Genomic DNA, 22,649 nt, shown 5'->3' with positions numbered 1-22,649 from the left:
AAAAAAAAAAAAATCAGAAAAGTAGGACTTCTGAAAAGTATGTTGAATTATTTGCACTCAATTCAGTGTGTGTGTGTGGGTGTGTGTGTGTGTCTAGTGGAGGTAATCAGACCTACTCTGATGAGGTGTTATGGAAGCCCAGTTAGCTGTAATAGAGGCCGTCAGCTCATTTGCAATCTCTCACTCTCTTATATTTCCTCGTTTACATATCCTATATTGTGTCTATGGAGTTCAGGTGAGATAAGTTTTCTGGCTGATTAAGTGCCACATCCTGCTGGATAACAAAATCAGTGTCTCCATTAAGATTTATGCACAACATGACACCCCAAACCATCACTGACTATGGAAACTTAACTCTTCGACTTTTATGTCATTGTCTCTGGTTCAGGGTTGTGTTGATATTGCAGAATGAAATGAAAGTTCTTAATGTTTCTCTGTGTGGTGGCTCTTGATGCAGAAACTCCAGCCTCAGTCCACTTGTTGTGAAGTTTCCCCAGGTACTTGAACAGGTTTAGCTTGACAATCCTCTCAAGTCTTAAGTTTTCACTGTGGCTTGTGCATCTTTTCCTGCCACACTTCTTTTTTATGCTCAACTTTCACTCCAAGTTCAAGTTGAAGTTCAACTTTATTGTCCCCCTTAGGGAAATTTGCTGTGCATGCAGGTGAAAAGAACATCAACATACAGACACAACAATTCATTCATCCATTCTATTGTATTACACGATCTATAATTGGGCTTGTGAGTCTCTTCAGTTTTTTCTTCTATCCACCGCAGAGCTTTGGCTTTAGTTTTCAGATTCCTGCAAGTGCTGCGTCTTTACTCTTAAAAATAAGTAATACCCTCAATCAAATCAGACTTTTATTTTGAAACTGACCGGACACCCCATGTGACGTCAGAGTATGCGCATGTAGCCTTGTACTGCTCGCACGTGAAGCCAGTGGATCTCAGCTCAGTGGCCAAATGTCTAAAGCTAGTAAGTATTTCAACGATATGTACACAGTGTGCTCACCCTATCAGTCACGTAAATAAAATTTACTGTATTGTCTGTGTTTTATTTTTTGTGTCGCAGAACAAAAACGAGCCAAACGGCTCGGCTTCCTCGCGAAATTCAAGGTACGTGTTGACTAATCAACATTTCAGTTGGCTTTTAACATCACCTAGGTCGAAAAATGGTTGATGGTATTAGACGTATTGTGCTACTTTTTCAAAATTTAGGATCTTTTAGAAGCTCGTCTTTTTTCCTTTACTCAAACATACGTTTAATTGCTTTAGTGTAACAGCCTACGTATAAACAAAGAGTTTTAATAGTGTTTATAGATCCGACTACTCTTGACAACTTCTTGCAGAACTAAGACACTTTTTCTTTCACATACTACATCGGCAGGCTAAAGAGTAAATCTGGTATAGATCTATAAGAAAGAATGACTGTCTCATATTATTTTCTCCGAGATCAATTTACCATATAGGCTATTCTTTTCTACAGAACACAGACGGACGAAAAGGAGATGCTTCAGGTCGCACTAAGAATTCAGAGCAGCATGTCAAAGACCACAGAAAACCAGAGGAAATCCGAGCCCAAAGGGTAAACACTTGGAAGTTTTACATAAACTCACTTCTGACATTGCATTGCATAAATGATCCAATTTCTTTCCTATGAAGCTCCAAGACCTCCAGGAAAAGCAGAAAAGGTCCAGAGAGCAAGAGCTGATGAAGAGGAGAAATTTACAAAGCTTCCAAAATGACATCCTACGACGTCAGCAGCAGTTTGAGCAGAGGGTAACTGTCCCTTTAATTTAACGGAAATGTATTCAGATCCAAATTTCACCTCAAAATTTTGTTGTCACTCCTGTTTCTGATTTTTCACAGGAGAAAGAGATGCAGAGTTTGGAGAAGCATGTTAATTTTGAAAATGAAAATTCAAGAAAAGCATATTACCGAGAGTTCAAGAAGGTATGTACATCTGAATATGTTCAACAAACTAGTCCACATGTGGTATAAATATTACAGCTGGAGAGACTCTGACACACAATTCGAGTGACTTGTCTTCAGTTAGAGGGCCACTGGAGTGCTGTTTGATTAAACATATCTGTGTTATAAAAATGTAACACTGAGTACTGTGTGCATACAGTTTGCAAATGTAATCATGATGGAGTTAGTCACTTCTAGTTCTGTGTGATTTTAGTCTGTTGATTGAAGTCATTTGGAAGTAGCCATGTTTTTGTATGTATTTGTTAAAGAAACCCTACCTGTACACCAAAGAAAATGAGAAGGGTACAAGCGACTGTGTTTATGACTCTGTTGTTATGTATAGAACCTGACATATCTACACCGCCACAGAATTTTGTGTCTCGAAATTGAAAGTCCTCAGAGGACTAAGAGAAGCACACAAGACTGCTTTGTATAAGGTCTGGGTCATAAACAAGCTGGACAACTGTCTGAGCAGGAAATGCACATGCAAGGCCAGGAAAATGCAATGTGTTGCTTTGCTAGCTTGCATAGTTATTTGTTTGATGATCTAGTCACTTTATGAAAATAAATTCTGCTCCTACTTTCAATTGTCAACTAACTTCTGGCTCCTTCAAACTTGAATTAGACATTATGGGATCTTGAGAGTTAACTCTGTCCCAAACTGCACACAGTTACAAACAGGTTTTGAATTATGTTATTTACATGTAGTTGTAACCTTGTTGAGCTGAGGTTGATACATAAGAAACAAAATACAAACTTGTGGCCTCAGCTGCCAGTTTCTCTCATGTTGGAGTAGTATTGAACTTGAGTCCGTCATTCAAACACTGATTTTGAAACCAAACATGCAAAAACCACACATATCTCATCATTGAATGCTTTATAATTCATCATGATGAATGGAGCAAGCTCTATTAGCCAGACTGAAAACGATAACACTGCTTTCAAAATGTTTTCAAAGGTGGTGGAGGCCTCGGATGTGATTTTGGAGGTTTTGGATGCTCGTGACCCTCTTGGCTGTAGATGTCCACAGGTGGAGCAGGCAGTCATTCAAAGTGGAACCAACAAGAAGATAGTTTTAGTGCTTAACAAAATTGGTAAGTTACTTCAAAACATTAAGGAAGCATGTCTTGGAAACACAGGTTTACCTGTCATATGTGGTTGGGTAACTAAATAATTGCACTTGAGTGTTTTTACAGTGTGGGTTATGTGGAGCCTTGTTTTTACTCTCATTGTAGATTTGGTGTCAAAAGAAATCGTGGAGAAATGGATTAGATATCTTCGAAATGAGTTTCCTACTGTCGCCTTCAAAGCATCCACGCAGCAGCAGTCAAAGAACCTGGTATGCTGTGTAATTCTTTATCATGTCTTCTGTGTTTTAAACATTAAAGTTATTGATAGTATAATTGTACATTCATACTTTCTGTCTCTGATTTCACAACAGAAACGTAGTAACGTACCAGTTACACAAGCAACCGCTGAACTCCTCACTACCAGTGCTTGCATTGGTGCAGACTGCTTGATGAAGGTACTTGGCAACTACTGTCGAAATCTGGATCTAAAGACAGCCATCACTGTAGGCGTAGTAGGTAAGCGCCAGATCCAGCAACACATCAACTTTTTCTGTTTGTGGAACAAGAGGTTCAGAGTTAAAATGATTTTTCCCTCTTCTGTTCTGTAGGATTTCCTAATGTGGGAAAGAGTAGCTTGATCAACAGTCTAAAGCGAGCACGTGCCTGTAATGTTGGAGCCACTCCTGGTGTCACTAAGTAAGGATTCAATAAGTGCTTAACTCTATAGCCTTGTAAAATCTTGCAGATATTCTAATAATCTTGCCTGTCTGTTGTTGAATGTCAGGTGCCTTCAAGAAGTGCATTTGGACAAACACATTAAGCTCCTAGATTGCCCTGGTATAGTCATGGCAACTTCGACCACTGACGCAGCCATGATTTTGCGAAACTGTGTGAAAATCGAGCAGCTGGTAGATCCCCTTCCACCTGTAGAAGCCATTCTGCGGCGCTGCAACAAGGCACAGGTATTTCTTGTGATTGTTAAAAGATTTTAAAAGCTTACTTGACACATCATACTGCTTTTAAACACAGAACATTGTTCAACCTGCAGATCATGGAGCACTACGGAGTCTCAGACTTTCACACAGCTCTGGAGTTCCTTGCAATGCTTGCCCGACGTCAAGGCAAACTAAGGAAAGGGGGACTGCCTGACACCGACAAAGCAGCTAAGAGCGTGCTGCTGGATTGGACAGGGTGGGTTAATCAAAGATTTTGATGTATTGACTACAATCAATCAATTAGTGTTTTCAGCATTAACCTTTGTTGTTATCTAGGGGAAGGATCAGCTACTTCACACATCCCCCAGAGACACACACTCTTCCCACACACGTCAGTGCTGAGATCGTTACAGAGATGGGTAAAGCGTTTGACTGGAATGAGCTGGAAAAGGGAAATCAGGAAGTTCTTGCAGGTAAAAATTAATATTTGTTAATAATTTTTAAAATCTGTTTTTTTCCCTCAGGTTTTACTTTAATATTTTCTATGAGAAATGGAGTACCTCGGGCTGGTATTAAAAACCTAATAACATTAATATGGAGCTCAGTGTTTCTGGGCATGAGTAGATTTAACAGAGAAACAATTGTAGAGTAACAATGTTGTCTGAAAAGTTTTCTTCTTACCGTGCTGCAGAGTCATCTTGTCCTGATGTCCAAATGGGATTCTGCATGGAAACCACTGGAATGACACAAGGTGGTCAAGATGACCCATCTGCTCACCTGGAAATGGACGGGACCGCTGATGAAGAGCCAGGGTTTAAAGATGAAAGTGAACGTATGGATGATGATCAAGACCCAGAGGTTTGAAAGAGTCGCTCCTCATAACTTACAAAACTTATTATTTGAAGATTTCATTTAATCAAGGTTTAACTGGTTTTGTTGTTTATACGTGTTATCACAGCTGATTTTACTCTACTTTCTGTGCTGCTTTGAATAGTTTGGGCCAATGACAGTGGAAATAAAATCTCAGAAGGCAAAGACGGACTCTGCAGGGAACAGTGCTGCATCCAGGGCTCCAGGTTTGGCGGATATATTAAATGTTGATCCTCTGCAGCAGGGCCATGCACTCCTGGCTGCCAGTAAGAAAAGGAAAAAGCAACAGAAAAGAGCAGGTTAGTATACTGGTCTCCATAATTCATATTGTATGTTTTGTTACAATTTGAGTCATGAAAAACACCTAAAAATCCTCATACTTGCATTTTATGTGAAGGAAGCTACACGTTTACTGAACTCACATATATCATCATTGGGGTTATTGAACTACAGATTTTCCTCAAGGGGCCTTAGACTCAGTTAGCTGGTGAAAATCTAGAACAACTTTTAATTTTTCCCACACACATAGGCTTCTTTCTATTCTTTATAATAATAACTTTATTAGTATATCATTTTCTGTACATGTAACAAAGTGCTTCACATGATAATAAAAACAGATGACAAATGTTGAAGAGCAATAAAAGCATAATGGAAAAATATGTAAAGGTAGAATAAAAATGATAAGATAAAAGCTTTAGTAAAAAGGTGTGTCATGAGTTGAGAAAATAAAAGGAGGTCCTGGCTTTAAAAGTCTATTTTTCCTAATTTATAGCTGTTACTGTTCCTTTAATCTTGCAAATATTATTTTAAATTTGTCCTTTTTTTCTCTCTGCAGACAAAATTGCCACCAAACTTTCTGACACTTTGACGTCTGCAATGGATTTTTCTTTTGCTGATGATTAAAATAAAATATTTAAAAAAGCAACTGTAATTGTCTTTTGTTACAGCTTTAGTATTTGGCCCTTTAGACTTCAGTATTGTGTTAAATGGAAAAGTGGATAATTTTATGGGTCTTTGTCAACAGATCCAGGTCTTTATGAATGTGTTGGTTTTACTTTATTGAAAGTGATTTGTCTGTGGCTCAAAGTCAGACCTCCTGATTGGTAAATGGACCAATTCTTGTATTGCATTTTTCTAGTCTGTCGGACCACTCAAAATGCTTTTCACCCATCCTCACACTGATGTCCGAGGTATTTTTCTATTACAGGAACCATCAGCTTATATGACACATTCATACCCATTCACACACTATTGACCAACAGCTGAAATCAAACCCTCAATCTTTTAAGTGAGAGGCGACGACTTTTCCACTGAACCACTTGTTGCAGAAGAATTTATTAGAGCATCAGTAATCTTTAAAAAGCGTGTTAATATGATGAAACGAGCTATACTCTTGCACTTTTAAAAAGTATTCATCCTTGTGGTTCAGTCCTGTTCTCCTTGTAAAAAAAATCTGACAAACCTAAGCATCCTCTGTAATGTTTATAAAGAGAGTTTAGAGCAGCATGAATGTTAAAAATAAGGAGGCTGACTTACTTTCACTAAATCACAGGTAAAAGTTACTAAGATTATAAATTCTACCTGATAATTTAAAGTAGAGATGCACAGGAAAATATCTTCCTTAACTTTAAATGAAGGGCAAAAAAAAAAAAAAACCCACCAGGTAGATAATATAAGAGAGCAATTTCTAGTGATATATTTACCGGTGGGAAATAAATGTGATGTAAGTGATGGGGGAGGGTACCAGATAAATTACATCAAAAAAGTAAAAGCTCATAGAAAATAAATAAAGCTTAATGGTTTAAATATGTCTAGCATTCAAAACTTAAGTGAATGAAGAACTGTAATGGTTTTAACATTGAAATATAGTTTAACATCTTCCTGTTAAAACCCATGTGGAAAAGCAGAGGTATATGACAAATTCAAAAATGAAGTAACATTTTTGAAGGCTGTACCTAATGCTATTTAAAATTACAATGTATAACTTTTTTTTCAGTTACAAGGGGGGTAATGATGGTAATCAGACAGGTGCTGAGGAAGCAGCTCAACATGAAAAGCCTGATGGTAATTTTCATGATGTGGTTAATAAGAGTGGTAATTTTAATTACAATTATAAGATTTGAGTTAGATATTTAATATGCCTTGTTTGTAGTTATGAAATATCACAAATTGATGTGTTATAGGAAATTATTTATTTCTTTAATGAATTCGCAGTTTACAGTCACACTTTCCCAGGTAAAGGCTTATTTTTGATACCTCACAAAACTTTGCTGAAAGTGCTGGTCTTATTTATTCATTTATTTATTTAAATTAATTAATTAATTTATTTATTATCGCTTTAATCTCCAACTTCCTGGTATATTCTAAAGACCTATTTGAAGTTAGCTAAGCTTACAACAGGGGTTTCGTTAAACATTAATATTATATTTCATATCTAAATGCTGTTATCTAAAGTGTTTGTAGCCCAGTCAAATGTCCATTTTGCTCGCCGTTTTGAAACTCTGCGCCTCGGCTGTTGACAGGTTCCGGGTAACGCGGAGGATGACCTCAGCCCGTCGGCCCAAGATAAACAACACTGGTCCTGTGGCTAAGTTAGCAACTGTCGAGGAGCTTCAACTCAAAAATGGGCATGAAAACGGAGGACTTCAGGGGTGTATGGCTTTGAATACATAAACAAGGCTTCTGTCACAGTACGTTCTGATCTTGTTATGAAATTACTCACCAGTCTTATCGTAGTGTTAGTGATTGGACGAGGAGTGAAGGGTGTTCGCACTACCTCGCTAACTAGCTTACTTCAACTTCCTATTTTTACTTTCTCATGATCATTATCTTTACTGCTGAAACATTGCTGCTTATAGTGAACATAGCCAATGTCTCATAATTGAACGACCTTTATGTAGCTGAAACCGCTTTTAACGTACATGTAAACACTATAGCTGTAGGTGTAATTATCCACATTGAGCTCGGCGTTGATGAGGGCCCGTTAGCAGCGCTGAGCTGTCAGGACGGTGGACTACCCAGGGCTAAAAATAGAGATTACGAAAACAGCTACAAGTAAGCCAGCTAAACAGTTGATAAAGCGTTAAGTGGCTCATATAACCTCCTCTCATGCAGCCTTTCTGCTGTATGTAGCTCATGCTATCCCGAGGAAACATTACCCAGAAGCATTGGCACTGTCCGCTTAAAATTACCCCTACATCTGATGAGGGCAAAGGTGACAGCCAGCCTCACCTTTGACGACACGGTGAGAGTTTGTGAAATTGTGAGGCTTTGGCGTGTGGACGTATCGTCAGAATCAGTACACGTTGCAATGCTTTGGAAGTTACGGGTTTTGGAAACAGAAACTAATATTTGCATGACTGAGAAAGAACTCTGACAACTACTACCACGGTGGATAGTGTGCCTGGGTAATTACCTAATAAGAGTGGATGGAGAGTAATGGGCACAGGTCTCTTGTACTGGGTGGCAGTACAATTCAGTAAAATTAGACTGTAGACTCTTAAGTTAATGACATGGACTACCTTGTACAGAGAGAATAACTTGTAAACCATAAAAGAAAAACGATCATTCATCCTCATTTGATTGAGATGAATGACACCCACACAGATAGACACTCTCTGAAAGCTCAGATACACACAATCTGATGGGAAAAATATATTTCTTTAGCTTACTTTTGATTTGTTAGATGTTAGATAGATAAAGTATATATTTGTAGATCAGTTTTTGAGTCCAATGGCTCTGATTGTAAAGAATGTAAAGTCTCCAAAATCTAACTATTTTGCTAGTAATGATAATGATGAGTCATGAGTTGTGTATGACACTCTGATCTCTTGGTACTGCCTTTTCAAAGAGCTCCTCTGATCTATGATTTCATTTTCTAGCTCCATTTCTAGATCTTGATACATCTCTTCAGCCATGTCGTCGCGCGTGTTACTGCGTCAGCAGCTGATGCGAGAGCAGGCCCAGGAGCAGGAGAGACGTGAGGCCCAGCAGCAGGCCTCTGCCTCTCAGCTCAGGGCCTCTGATTCCACTCCAGCCATCTCCGTCACACTGCCCCCAAACGCTGCCCGCCCCCCTCCAGCACAGGTGCCTGTGGAGGTGCTGAAGGTAAGAGCATCATGTTTGCTTTGTTTGGGGGGTAACTTATTTTTAAGGAATGAGGTTTAAATGTTGCCCTCAACAACTCCTGTGCTGATCAGGTGCAGACCCACTTGGAAAACCCCACCAAGTACCACATTCAACAAGCACAGAGGCAACAGGTGAAGCAGTACCTCTCAACCACACTGGGCAACATGGCAGTTACACAAACCATGGGTGCGTCCCCTGTGCCACAGTCCAGTTCTGCCCCAGAAGTTGCTCCAACCGCCAGCAGTGCCCCGAACAGTCCCATGGCTCTTCTTAACATCGGATCCAACAAGGAGGAAGTATGACGCATTTTTGCTTTGAAATGACTGCTCTAGCTTCTTGTGTGTGGTTTTGATTTGCTGGTACAGCAGGTTACACAACCCTGCGAACAGTCACTCTTCCACAAACTTCCACTACTTTTGGAGAAGTTAAATGTCTAACCTCCTGCTCACTTCTGGTGTAATTACTTTTTGTTTGCTAAGCAATGATGTACCCAGGGAGCCCACTGTGATGATGCATGCTTTTGTTATCATACCCTTGTCGGCCTGTTGTCACAATAAGATGCTAAATACTGCACCCCCAGTTCAACCATACCAGCACTTCTCCTGCACACTTCTTTCTCTCTTTGAAATCAAATCTCTGTTGGACTCTTAGTGGGGGTTTTGTGTTGACATTTAGTCTTGGAGTGGGTGAACTTAACAGATTTTTTTGATAGAAAACATTTCATACACGCTTATTACTTTAAAATGCTTAACCCCAATTTTTTAACAAACCGAGTAACTCTGGTGTTCTCTGTTTTATCCAGATCGATGATGTGATTGATGACATCATAAGTCTTGAATCCAGTTTTAATGATGACATCATTACCTTGATTGACTCAGGTCTTCAGTTGCCTAGCACGGTATGAAAATCAACTTTTAACCATGTGTGCTTGATTTTAAGTATTTCTTTCCTCTGTAGACAGTCAGGATTGAAAAATTGATTTCAGAAAGCTCTTACCCAAAATATTTTTAGCCTTTTTTATGTGAATGGACGGTCTCCTACATGTGAGGAATTCTGAAGACATAGTGGTAAATTGACAGTTTTGGCACTTGGTTACTATTTGTCACAAAAGTGCTGCCAGGGCGGGGCAAAACTGTCTGAAGATACAAGACCGGGAGAAGCGAAACAAAGCAGAAAGCACTCATATAAAAGCATATTATCGCTGCTGGTGAACAAAGTATCCGTCAGCTTGAGAGAGAGCAAGCCACAAATTTGCTGGGTATCAAAAAATGAGGATTATGGTGATGCTGTTGGAGGAAAAGAAAAAAAAGTACTGCGAGGTAAATGCTGTATTTTGAGCTTTGGAATCATATGATATGTACTTAGAAGAATTTATGGCAGAATTTTGACAGGGTCACAAATTTCAGCTTTGACTAAGCTTAAAGAAGTGTTTGTTTTTTACTGTAAAGGAGGGGAAAGACTTTAATGTTTTCATATAATGGATTTGCTTTGTTTGTACTTTCTCTGTAGCTCCCAGGAAATTTATTGGATGTATACCACAGCCCTGGAATGGCAGCACCTACCCTCACTGTCAGCAACTCCTGCCCTGCTGATCTCCCCAAAATTAAAAGGGAAATTACTGGTTAGTTAAATTATTCTAACTTCTTCTTCAAATGCTTTGCATCTTTTCCAACAAGAGCTGTTTTTCAACGTTTGATATGTTTTAAAGTATGAAACTCTTTGAATCTCTCTTCCAGATGCAGATGCCAAAGCAATTATGAAAGAAAGGCAGAAGAAAGACAACCACAATCTCAGTAAGCTACGCTGCCATTTAAGCTGCATTTAATTATTTATATTTTCTCATCTGCTTGAGTGTCAGTTTTTTTTGAATAACCTGATTGTGATAAAAACCTTTTGGTCTTCACATCCATTCTATGTAATTACTCACAGTGATTGCTGACTTTACAAAATACTTTAGAGCGTTTGCTTCGTCTCACATTTGGTTTATGCTTGTCCACAGTCGAGAGGAGGCGAAGATTCAACATTAACGACCGAATAAAGGAGCTCGGTACTCTGATACCCAAATCAAGTGACCCGTAAGTGCATTGCAATTTTTCAGAGTGCTTACTGTGCCATTGCTCAGTACTGGATGTATTAGAAAATGTTCTACAGATTTTTTTTTGTCTCCTTGTCCCTCTTCTTTCCGCCTCTACAAAATCACTTGTTGCATAATGATGACAGTGAGATGCGCTGGAATAAAGGCACCATTTTAAAAGCTTCCGTGGATTATATCAGGAAGCTACAGAAAGAGCAGCAGAGAGCCAAAGACGTCGAGATGCGGCAGAAAAAGCTGGAGCAGGCGAACCACGGTCTCCTGTTACGCATCCAGGTTAGTGTGTGTCTGTAATCTAAGAGGCTGGCAAATACACAACTTTAAGTAGGAAGAGTATTGAAGTGAGCAGGTTTTTTAATCTGAGCAGTTCTAACCAATGGCAGAAAGCATACACTTACTGTCAGAATTTGTTATTTTTTTGGTGTTTATACCCTAAATGAGCATGCAAAAAACCTGTCTGTGTGTATACTGACATGTTTTGAAGCTAATAATAAATCTTTATTGCAGACACAGGTCCATATATAAAAAAACAAACAAACAAACAAACAAAACAGACATAAAAGTAGGCAGTCACATATAAAAAGATGCAGAGATACATAAGGTATCTAGCTAGCTAATGTATCTAGCTTTTAATGATATTACGTAACTAACTCTGGAACATGGCATTTAGTGAAACACCATGTGATTCTGAATTGATATCTGTTGTGTGTGAATGTTTTTTTTATGTGTGTTTTAATTTGTACTTTGAGCCGTGTCAAAGGCAAATTTCTGATTTTTACTGTAGAACAGACAGTTACCCGTATATCTGTCTGTCTATCTGGTAATGAACCTCAAGAAATAAATGTGCCTAAAATAGAAGCAAACAGAAATGCATGATTTTTTTTTTAAGAAAAAAAATTCTTTTGCATCTTTAACTCTTTTCATGTGGTTGATAATTCAAACAGAGGCTTAGTTTAATGATATTACACATCTGCTTGTTGTAGTGTAATGATAACTCTTCCTCATCTAACTTTAACTGTACTGCTCTGCGTGTAGGAGCTGGAAATGCAGGCACGACTCCATGGCCTCTCCATGCCCAACAGTGTCTCCTCCGGTCTGAGCTCCGATCCCCCCCTGCTCCATCAGCAGGTTCAGCAAAGCAGCCAGTCTCTGCCTCCAAGCTCAGGAGGAGCCTCCTCCCAGAGCTTCCTTGGTATCAGAACGGCAGCCATTGGACAACCTCTACCAGCCTCCTTCTTGTCCCCGCCCTCTTCGGACTCTCCTGCAGGAGTCACCATCAGCAGCCCACTGGACCTGGGCAGCCTAAGCTTTGCTGAGCTTGACGACACCTCCGCTTCAGCCCTTTACCCTGACGTGGGCTTGGGAGACATTCTTATGGACGACGGGTGCACCCTGTCTCCTGAGAGGGTGGCTGATCCACTGTTTTCTCCTTTGTCACCAGGTGCCTCTAAAACTAGCAGTCGCAGGAGCAGCCTTGAAATGGACGAGGACTTGTGATAAGCCATGTGTGGCTGTGAGAGACTTTCTATAGGGATGAGAATGTGGATTATGAGGTCGGTCTGTAGAATTATACTTAGAAAAACAAACATAGTTCATAAGATCATAACTAACAATTGTTTTGCCATATAGACCTAATCATAGTAGTCCCTGTGTGGAGAAGATCCAGTGATTATATATGGTTAAGAAATGCAATCTTGTTAAATGGAATATTGTAAAATAGGGGCATGGCATTAAGAAATGCATTCATACATAGATTTTAAGATTTATTTCAGAGATCTAAGAGGGATATAAAGCTTGCTTGAAGTTATTATGCATTTATTGGTCGAAAAAGGAAGCTGCAAAGGTTTAACTCACAGTAGAAGCATACATAGGCATAAAATAAACAAATGATCAAGAGATGCCAATACACATTATATATATATAAATATTTTTTATTTCTTTTTTTTTTTTAACTGACTGGAATCAGGGTTTATTAGCAGCGTCCACATGCTTATCCATGTTGGGTTGTTCACCAGCAGCGACAGAAGGGATCTTTGTACAGTGAATCGGCACATTGTGAAATATTTTCTGCATATTGTATATAAGAATGTTTTATTTTGAGCAATTTTATTGCACCTTATTTTATGGCAGTCTATGCATTTTATGAGAGCTTTTTGTCTGTTTGTATTACTATTTCACACAGTGGATGCCCAGGTTGCATGTATTTGTAATAATAACCTTTAAAAGCAGCGGGAAATCACTTGCTGCTGCAGCTAGTTAGCCAAAGCAGGTCTTCTTCCAGAGTAGCTACAATTTACAAATCAGCATATACTTTTTTAATATATACACTCGTATGATGAAAGTGCAGGACTGTTTGAGAGATGCAGAACAATTTTTTTCATTAGTACTGTAGTTCATGACATTTTTTTTACATTTACAAAATAGTGAAGTAGTTTTCGAGACTAAAATCTGTGTTGTCAAAATATGTTTGTCTCTGTTATTCTTGGTGATCACAGAGTAATGTTGCGGTTGGCATGTTCTACCAAGAAGATTACTTCTTTTTGTTGAAAGTAATCTATTAACCATCATTGCTCAATTTATGATTCATAGAGCTTTAGCCTTTTTTCAACCAACCACTAGCCTCACCTCTGTTGTGATAAGGTATAACTTTTGTGTGTTAAACCTCCAATGCTTTTTATTGGCCACCAGTTTTAGAATGGCATTAAGTTGATCAAATGTTACATCCAACATTATGTACAGTAAATGAATGTGTTGTTTTTAATCTCACACTGACGCACTGTTTTTTTTCTTCTTTAAGACCTCAGAGTAATTAAACTTTGAACTATTCTTTAAGCTGTGACAAACCTCAAAATTAGTTGAGGCAGCCAGAACCGTGTTTTTCTATAGATAAAGAGAGGATCTACAGGTGTTCCCATCTCTTAACTCGAAACTCCCCTACATTATCAAAATTAAGAGCAGTTTTACTCTATTTACTTTACAGCAAAGAGCTGCCAATTACACTGCTCCCTTGTTGATGTTTTCCCTTGTAAAACACAATATTAAAAATGTCTTATCCTGTCATAGGTTTTGAGTGCTAGCTTTGACTGTTAACCATAAACAGGTAGCATTTATGTCTTGTCCCTCCAAGTTGGCTTTTGGACAATTTTAACAAATAAATGATTTCCAATGATTCTTTTGTGTGAATGTGCTTGTTTGTTGGCAGCCTGCATCAGTGGTATAGCATCTGAGAGATTTCCATAGCGAGGTCCAGGCACTCTGTAGCCTGAAGGCAGATATCACAGATTTGACATTCAGGCTTGCAAATGCCCAGGCATCCACAGAGGTCACAGTGCTGAGTGACATCCAGGAGAGGCTGCAAGGTGGAGGGCTCGCAGTTGCACAGGGATGAGCACAACGACCAAAAACACTCATTACACCCTCTCAATGTGGCCAGTAAACAGTCCAGAGGGTGACCGAAGAGGCAGGCCAGAAGGATGGCAGCACAAATATCTCAGGAAAGGCAAGAAAATGAGAAAGACAAAAATTTAGGGCACAGAATAAAGTTTAAAGTTGAGAAAACCAGCACAATAAAGAAATAGGATTTCAAAAAGAACATACAATAGTTATTTGTCCTTACCCTCACCGCCTGGCTCTGTGTGGAGGGTTATAGTTTTACTGCTTTCCTGACTTTTGTCAACTGTCCCGACCTCCACAGAGGGTGGCAGCACATATTCAAGAGGATTTGGTGGATCCTTCTCCACAGAGTGTCTGATGGATATTGCTCCAGTCACTCCACTAGTTTCAGCAAAAACTTCTGTACCTGAAATTTAAAAGCAACAAACAGAAATCTATTTTTTTCAAAAACTGTTTTTAAGAGTGAACAATTATCAAAAGAAAACTTTTCAAAGTTACCTGTTGCTCTATTTGGGGTTGAATCCTCCAAGTTAGTTGAGGTTACACAAGTGTCCTCAGTGGGAGTCTGCTCTGATAAACTAGTGACCTGAGTCAACAATTCTGTAAAACAATAGCAGAAGCAGGTCCAGAATTTCTAAACTATTATTTCTCACCATAAACCTTATTTTCTGTAACCGTACCTGTGGGAACTGTGATGGAGTCTTCAGATGAAACAAGTGAATCTTGGATGTTTGGTTTGTCATCAACTCTATCCATTTTCTTTTTCTTTGTTTCTTGTGACGTGACATCAATTGTCACATCCACTTTTAGGTATTACTTGAAGTAATCTCTTAAAAAGAGTCAGAAAAGACTATCAGGTGAGGTAAAACAGGGGAAAACTAAAAGAAATGTTTTACTTTGCATCATAAAGTTAGATATCCCTCACTGAAACACTGTAACTTTTATTCGCTATAAGGTCATTGCATGTAAATTCTTTTTACTCCTTCTCAACTGAGATTATCTAGTAATGGAAATATTTCATCTCTGTTGATACCGCAAGCCTAAACACAAGTCTGAGGCTAAGGTTTTGTGGCTGATGAGTAGACAGTTTGGAAATGGCAAAGAGCTTAATCTATTATTAATCACTACTTGAGAAACATTCACATTATAGATGAAAGGTGCAACATAGATATCCTGACAGCTATAAAAATACAAGGCGTTAATTTGCTTTTCATGGAAATTTTAAGTCCTCATCTAACAAACTTTTCTGTATCATAAAGGTACATTTAGAGCTACTGATCCAATTACAAATGTACTGTTTTAAGATATGTAAATAAATATTTGATTAGTCTAAAGAAAATCACAAAACCTAAAATTATAACCACCTCTTAATTTGTTTCACTCTGTATTAAATGAGTTTTCCTAGAGAAAAGATTTTACTTACTTTTCATGTAAATTTTTGTTATAGATGGACCAGATCCCATTAACGGCAAGAGATGCATCCATCACTGACAGTCAGCAGTTAGCACTGGAGGAGTGAAGTTAGACTAAAGAGGCTCTTTGGCAGCGCCCTCTCCTATGTGTGGAGGTGTGTATATGTGTGTGTGTGTGTATGTAGATGTAACACTAAATTCACAGTGGTTTCATGATAAAGGCAAAGCTTTCCCTTCAAAAATAAATAAATAAATCAGATCTTTAAAAAGCAAACAGTAGCTTATTGTTGGCAATAAACTTATATGATTGATTTATCTCTTAGTAAGATTATTATGTAATCATCATTACTACTATATTACTATTTTGTAACTGTTATGACTAAATTAGCCCTGGGATTAATAAAATACTTCTGATTGTGATAATAATTCTAAAAACAGCATGTTCCATCTTTCAAATTTCAAATGGTGTAAAACAACAACAAAAATTATGCAATATTGTTGTTTTCAGAAGTGTAAAGGACTTTCTAATTCACTCTTTTGTGCTAAAAAAAAGCCCTCACAGGTACCCTCACCCCCTTATAATAATAATAATAATAACAACAACAACAATAATAATAATAATAATAATAATAATAATAATAATAATAATAATAATAATAATAATAATAATAATAATAATAATAATAATTATTATTATTTTTATTATTATTATTATTATTAAAGTTGTTGTTGTTGTTTCCCACGATCATAGTGTACTATATGTTGTTAGTTTTTGTGAGTCAATGGTTTTAAGCGTAACTTAAAAAAAAACCCAATACTTTATCTGCGTCCGTATTAGGGCTGGCATCAATAGATTTTATAAATAGCCCCTTTTAGGATTCAAGAATGACAGTACATAATTTTTGGCTTATCAGCAACACGTTAACATGAGTATCAGGACTCTCATAAGACTGCAAAAAATGCGAATTGCAGTATCTCTATTCTTCATAATGTTTTATTTCCGTAACATTAGGAATTTATTGCCGTATATCCGCTTCAGAAGAGTCACTATTCGAAAACGGTTTGTATCACTTCCAGCAGGTGGTTACATTAAATCTGAGATATTCATGTCAAACCAGAGAAGAAGAACGTCGTCCAATCACCGATGATATTCTAACCGAGTGGTAACGAGTACACACGAAAATTGCCGAAGTTCGCCCGTGTTCCGCTCGCTTCATCTACACATCAAACTAGCGTCACAAAAAGCGGGGTTAGCTCAGCGTGTTTCGTTGTTATTCTGTGTCTTTACTGTTTATTTTTTAAGAAATTGAAAACATTACCGGTCCCCAAAATGGTGAGTATTCGAAAAGATAATCCTCTCTATAAGAATAAAAAACAAAGACCGTGAATTCAGTTTGGACAGCTTCACAAGCTGTCGAACGTTAACTTTACACTCGAGAATGTCGCAGCTTTCCGAGCTAATGTCGTTAAAATCAAACTCGCACAGCAACTGTTGTGGGAGATTTATCTGTTTTTGGGACTTTCTTTTAATTTGGCATAGCTAGGTTGTCTTACTCTTGAGATCCAAGACAAGTGATAGTTTAGCTGAGGCTAAAGCAAAGTGAGCTAAGTACTCGCTAACTGAACCTCACAACAACACGGGAAGTAGGTTAGTGTGAACGTTAGGCAGAGTTTCTACGCAGGGTTTGTTTTGTCTAGGAAAAAAGCGGATCAGCTACTTTCATTTGCGAGATTAGGTATCTTTATAACATCAGAATGTGCTTCTAGAAGAATCCAAAACGAGCCATCATTGATCTTTAATTGGAAGCTGCGCTTTAAAAGAATCGGTCAATTATAATAATAAAAATCACAATAATGTCTTTATTATATTGCGCCGTTAACACAACTGTCCATTCAGTGCTTGACAGATAAAAAGCCTGTCAGGTAATCAGAGGGACGACAGGGTAAACATTGAGCAGAAATAGAAACGCAGTCGTGGTGTGAATGGGAGAAGGCACAACGAGAAAACCATAAAGGGGTAAAAAAAAAAAAAAAAAAAGAAAGAAAAGAAAAGAAATAGGGACTGTGTTTGGATGAAGACGAAAGGGACAACATCATATTAGCAAAACATTTGAAGGTTCCACATTGATTAAAGAAACAAAAAACATAAATAGATTGTGCAAATCACTAAGAAAGGGGTAATATTTCATAAAAACATTGTACTGTGGTATTAACTTGTGGTGGATGTTGTACCTTTTTTTCAGGACAGTGAAATGTCAGATATTGACCATGTGCCAGGGCCAGAGACTAGTAGTATGGAGGGAGAGAATGCACCACTTTACTGTATCTGCCGGAAACCTGACATCAACTGCTTCATGATGTAAGTGCTTTACAGAAAAGAAGCCATTAGATTTACTCTTTCAATGCAAATTCACTTTAAACTAATCATATAATTATCACATGCTTCTTTCGATGACAGTGGCTGCGATAACTGTAATGAGTGGTTCCATGGCCACTGCATCAACATCACAGAGAAGTCTGCAAAGGCAATCCGAGAATGGTACTGCATGAACTGCAGAGGTGATGAAATATGCTTTCTAAAAACCACAGAGCCTAAGAATGTCATGCTTCATCCAGAATGTATTATGTCTTATTTAAAAAACTGTGTTTTTGTATTTTCCGAACTGTCACCAGATGAGAACTCCTCACTGGAAATACGGTATCGATCCAAGAAAAGCAAAGAGAAAGACACTGAGCCTGACAGAACCGAAAAATCCTACAGCACTCCAAGTACTCCAGACTACAAGAGTGAAAGGCGGCGTGGATCGAAAGTAAGCTGGAGTGATCAAAGTTACCATGAGTACACATGATTAATAGCATTGTAAATACTGGACTAACTGTTTTTCATTTTCTAAGGTGAAGCGTTCAGTCCGTATGTGTGGAGAGTGTGAGCCCTGCAGAAGGACCGAGGACTGTGCTCAGTGTGACTTCTGCAAGGACATGAAGAAGTTTGGAGGCCCAAACAAAATCAGACAGAAGTGCAGGTTTAGACAATGCGAGGTTCGAGCCAGGGTAAGTTAGTTCTTTTTTTTTAGAGACTACTGGACATTTTATCAAATGAGACTGTTCTTTGTAAAAGGGGTGTTGTTAATTAAGAAGTTTGCAAGGTATCAGCTCTGTAACATAAACTGTAAAAAAAAAAGGAACCTAAATGTTAAATGTTTTTTTTTTATTCTGCAAAGCATTTAGCTCTCACTTACCTCTGACATATTTTTGCACACCTTTTTGGCTACTTTGACAATGTGCAATGTGCTGTTTGTTGTGTTGCACAGAAAATGCTACGTGTGAAGGATGAGGAACTCTCTTTGCAAGAAAGGAGAGACAATTCCTACCACAGGAGGAGACGGTACTCTGAGGACTATGACAGCGAAGCAGAACTCTACCAGCAGTACAAGGCAGCAGGACTCTCGAATGACATGGTAGTAAACATATGATGGCATACTGCTGTTGCAACATCATCCATATAGAGCAGAACACTGTTTTGGGTGCAGAGTAATCGTTAGAATTAGTAGTTTGGTGGCCTGTCATAAAACGATTGTTCATCTTGTTTTTCTTTTTTTGGCCCTCATCCAGACATGGGGTAGCGATGATGATGATGAGCCCCCTTTCAGTCCTGTCATGCGCAAAAAAGCTGTGAAGGTGAAGCACGTCAAAAGACGAGAAAAGAAGTTTGACAAAAAAGTAGGTACTGCCGGTATAAACATTGTGCATATTAGTGAAACACTATGAGATCCTGTCTACTAAACCCTGTTTCTGGACTTCATAGAAAGAAGCACGACGTCACAAACAGAAGCAGAAACACAAAGACAGAACCAGATACAGTGAGAAGGGAGATCTTCGGGATAGCACAGGTCAGCGTCAGTGTCTGGGGCCAAACTGTGTGGAGGCAGCAAGACCCAACTCCAAATACTGCTCTGAGGATTGTGGCATGAAGTTAGCAGCCAAGTAAGAGCCCTTACCCTTACATGCACGTTTTTGTGTGTTTCTGTCAGAGCAGATACTTTATTCAGGACAAGCTTTGAATATAAAATCAAAATCTTGAGTGGTTCCTGTTTTAGATCACAGGATGTTACTACTGCCCCACCTAGTGCTCAGAGAAGTAAATGCAGTTACAAAGGAGCTTTTTATTACTCATGTGGGTGTATTTATTTGGACAACACTGGATTCAAACTCAGAAATGAAAATTTGTGTTTTGACGCACAGCCGGATCTATGAGATACTCCCTCAACGTATCCAGCAGTGGCAGCAGAGTCCTTGCATCGCTGAGGAGCATGGTAAGAAGCAACTTGAGCGCATCCGTAAGGACCAGCAAAACGCTCGGATGCGTCTCACAGACATGGAGCGGCGCTTTCATGAACTTGAAGGCATCATTGCCAAAGCCAAGCAGCAGGCGGTTCAGCAGGATGAGGAGGTGAGTGTTTTTCTTCACGTTAGTCTGTGTCCCTGTGTCTTATGAAAGGTGGAGTCTGCAGGAATAGTCCTAATCAATTGTCTCCTATGGGCCTGTATACATGTGTCAGTGTCTGTATCTGCCTAGAACCCTCCCCCAGACTGTATGTTGATGTTTTGGTTGTATCGGAAAGTAGGCATGGTTACATTAGCCAATCACAGCGCGCCCAAGTGACTTTGCACATTGATTAGCAAGTGGAAAAAAGCTTCCCCAAGTGGCTATGATAGTGGATGTAGCACTTAGTAAGAAAAAACAACCAAAGTGAAACAAAACACAAAACAGACACAGCTTTTTCCTAAATGAGGGTGAAGCTTGGCCCGGACACTTGGAGAGCAACACAGGACAAAGAACGACGTGAGTTGGCTTTCTCCCACCCATGTATATTTCAAGTACCCTAAGTCAGTAAGTGCACGGGCCTGACTCTCAAGTCTCTCCCATGAAGGAACGCGATGCTGCCTGTGGTTGCTAGGCTAGTGAATGTGTTCACATTGTTGCGGTCAGAGGCAAGCAGTGGGTGTGCGCTGCCGTTGCTGCTAACAAGTAAAATTCCTGCAGACCCTATCTTTAAGGCAGTGCCAGGTCTTAGTTGTGAGACAATTTCTTTACAGTTGCTTCTAAACCAGAACACATGACCTTTTAATAACTAATAAACTCCCAAACCCATTATTTGTGTTTACAGGTGAATGAAGGTGATAGTGAGGACACAGACCTGCAGATCTTTTGTGTGTCTTGTAGCCACCCAGTCAATCCAAAAGTGGCACTGAGGCATATGGAGAGATGTTATGCAAAGGTAAGTATTTTTTAAAATTGGTTTCTGTGTCAAATAACGGATGAAAGCATTCACAAATAAAGACCAGACAGCACATAGTTTTTCTTTTCCTTATCATTCCCTTCCAGTATGAGAGTCAGACGTCATTTGGTTCAATGTACCCTACGAGAATAGAAGGGTAAGAAAAACAAATTCTTTCAGATTAAAACATCATCACTCGTCCTACTGCTTTACTATCTCTTTTTCTACAGAGCGACCAGACTCTTCTGTGACGTGTACAATCCCCAAAGCAAAACATATTGTAAGAGGCTTCAGGTTTTGTGTCCAGAGCATTCCAGAGATCCTAAGGTCAGTGTGATGTTCTCTGTTGTTTTAAGGAACTTGCTCATATATACTGAGAAAGTGAACCTACAACACTTGAAGCAGTATTTGTGGAGAGGATTTTAAAATATTCCTTTGGTTGGTCCCTAGATCCCAGTGGATGAGGTGTGTGGATGCCCTCTAGTGAAGAATGTGTTTGAGTTGACTGGAGATTACTGCAGGGTCTCCAAAAGGAAATGCAACAAACATTACAACTGGGAAAAGTTGAGGAGAGCAGAGGTTGACCTGGAAAGGGTCAGAGTGGTGAGTCACACTTGATGTCTGTTGCGTAGGTTAAGGATAAATCTTTGTCATAGTTTCTGATGTTGAACATGCTTTCTTTTAACGATATTCCTTTAAATCTTTTCCCACAGTGGTACAAGTTGGACGAGCTCTTTGAACAGGAGCGCAATGTCAGGACTGCGATGACAAACAGAGCTGGTCTGCTCGCTCTTATGCTGCATCAAACTATTCAGCACGATCCCCTGACGACTGATCTAAGGTGCAACAAAGATAGGTAGTGGACCTTGTCTGCATCTAAAAATCTTTGTATATAACAAAGCTTTGGACATGTACGACAATAAAACCTGTTGAAATAAAAATGGAATTTATACCTACATAATTATTTTAAAACCTTTTTATGCATATTAACTTTAAGATGGTAATGGATTGAGATATATATTTTTCTGATTGGTAGATAACAGCTGTTTTGAAACTGGTGTTTTTGGTATGATTGAGCTGAATAAACATCTTAAATGTTCCAAGATGTGTGTGTTCATGACCTCAACATTTTCTGAAGGTTTGTCAAATAGGACAAAAACATTAGCTCCTGAAGTATCATGTAGTGCAACATCTAGGCAGATTTTTTATATTTGGGCTCATTCAGGGATTACATTGGCTACATATCTAATAAATATTTTTTTCTGTTTTCAAATCTTTAAATCTTTATTATTTTTTTTTCAAAGACTGAATTTTTTTTCTTTGGTTTTCAAGTTTTCAAATTTAAGAATAACAGACATGTAATCTCACATTTTGAATGAAAAGGAGCAGAAAGAAGACTGATCTTGTGATTTCTGACCCTCATTCACAAATAATTAATCAAACCAAAACATAAACCACTTACTTCCAAAACAATAAAAATGAATAAATAATTCAGCTGCAG

General features: G+C 38.6%; 3 protein-coding genes across 3 annotated transcripts; all 3 read left to right on the top strand.

Annotated features, from left to right (window-relative positions):
• Positions 1–897: 897 nt before the first annotated feature.
• gnl3l (G protein nucleolar 3 like) lies at positions 898–5,775 on the top strand. Its single transcript, XM_074672589.1, has 15 exons — positions 898–974; positions 1,071–1,114; positions 1,485–1,583; positions 1,661–1,777; positions 1,868–1,951; positions 2,928–3,063; positions 3,205–3,308; positions 3,411–3,555; positions 3,648–3,735; positions 3,824–4,001; positions 4,088–4,230; positions 4,311–4,447; positions 4,666–4,832; positions 4,969–5,143; positions 5,680–5,775. Exons 1-15 carry the CDS (start codon positions 962–964, stop codon positions 5,745–5,747), a joined length of 1,698 nt encoding a protein of 565 aa, XP_074528690.1. The 5' UTR covers positions 898–961; the 3' UTR covers positions 5,748–5,775.
• A 1,599-nt stretch (positions 5,776–7,374) lies between these two features.
• Positions 7,375–14,222, top strand: tfe3b (transcription factor binding to IGHM enhancer 3b). Its single transcript, XM_074675284.1, has 9 exons — positions 7,375–7,534; positions 8,726–8,951; positions 9,044–9,268; positions 9,775–9,870; positions 10,482–10,593; positions 10,709–10,765; positions 10,972–11,047; positions 11,193–11,340; positions 12,100–14,222. Exons 2-9 carry the CDS (start codon positions 8,760–8,762, stop codon positions 12,559–12,561), a joined length of 1,368 nt encoding a protein of 455 aa, XP_074531385.1. The 5' UTR covers positions 7,375–7,534; positions 8,726–8,759; the 3' UTR covers positions 12,562–14,222.
• Positions 14,223–17,004: 2,782 nt separating this feature from the next.
• cxxc1b (CXXC finger protein 1b) lies at positions 17,005–22,209 on the top strand. Its single transcript, XM_074668852.1, has 14 exons — positions 17,005–17,202; positions 18,113–18,228; positions 18,328–18,428; positions 18,543–18,679; positions 18,765–18,920; positions 19,181–19,327; positions 19,482–19,589; positions 19,675–19,853; positions 20,112–20,319; positions 21,038–21,148; positions 21,256–21,305; positions 21,379–21,475; positions 21,599–21,751; positions 21,862–22,209. Exons 1-14 carry the CDS (start codon positions 17,200–17,202, stop codon positions 22,006–22,008), a joined length of 1,713 nt encoding a protein of 570 aa, XP_074524953.1. The 5' UTR covers positions 17,005–17,199; the 3' UTR covers positions 22,009–22,209.
• Positions 22,210–22,649: the final 440 nt, after the last annotated feature.

The sequence above is a fragment of the Halichoeres trimaculatus genome, unplaced genomic scaffold (assembly GCF_033239565.1).
Source record: "Halichoeres trimaculatus isolate MK-OKI-2021-1 unplaced genomic scaffold, fHalTri1.1 fHalTri1_scaffold_1, whole genome shotgun sequence".
In the NCBI taxonomy this organism is placed as follows: domain Eukaryota; kingdom Metazoa; phylum Chordata; class Actinopteri; order Labriformes; family Labridae; genus Halichoeres; species Halichoeres trimaculatus.
The sequence above is the reverse complement of the archived record's forward strand: the minus strand, read 5'-3'. Positions and strand labels throughout refer to the sequence as shown.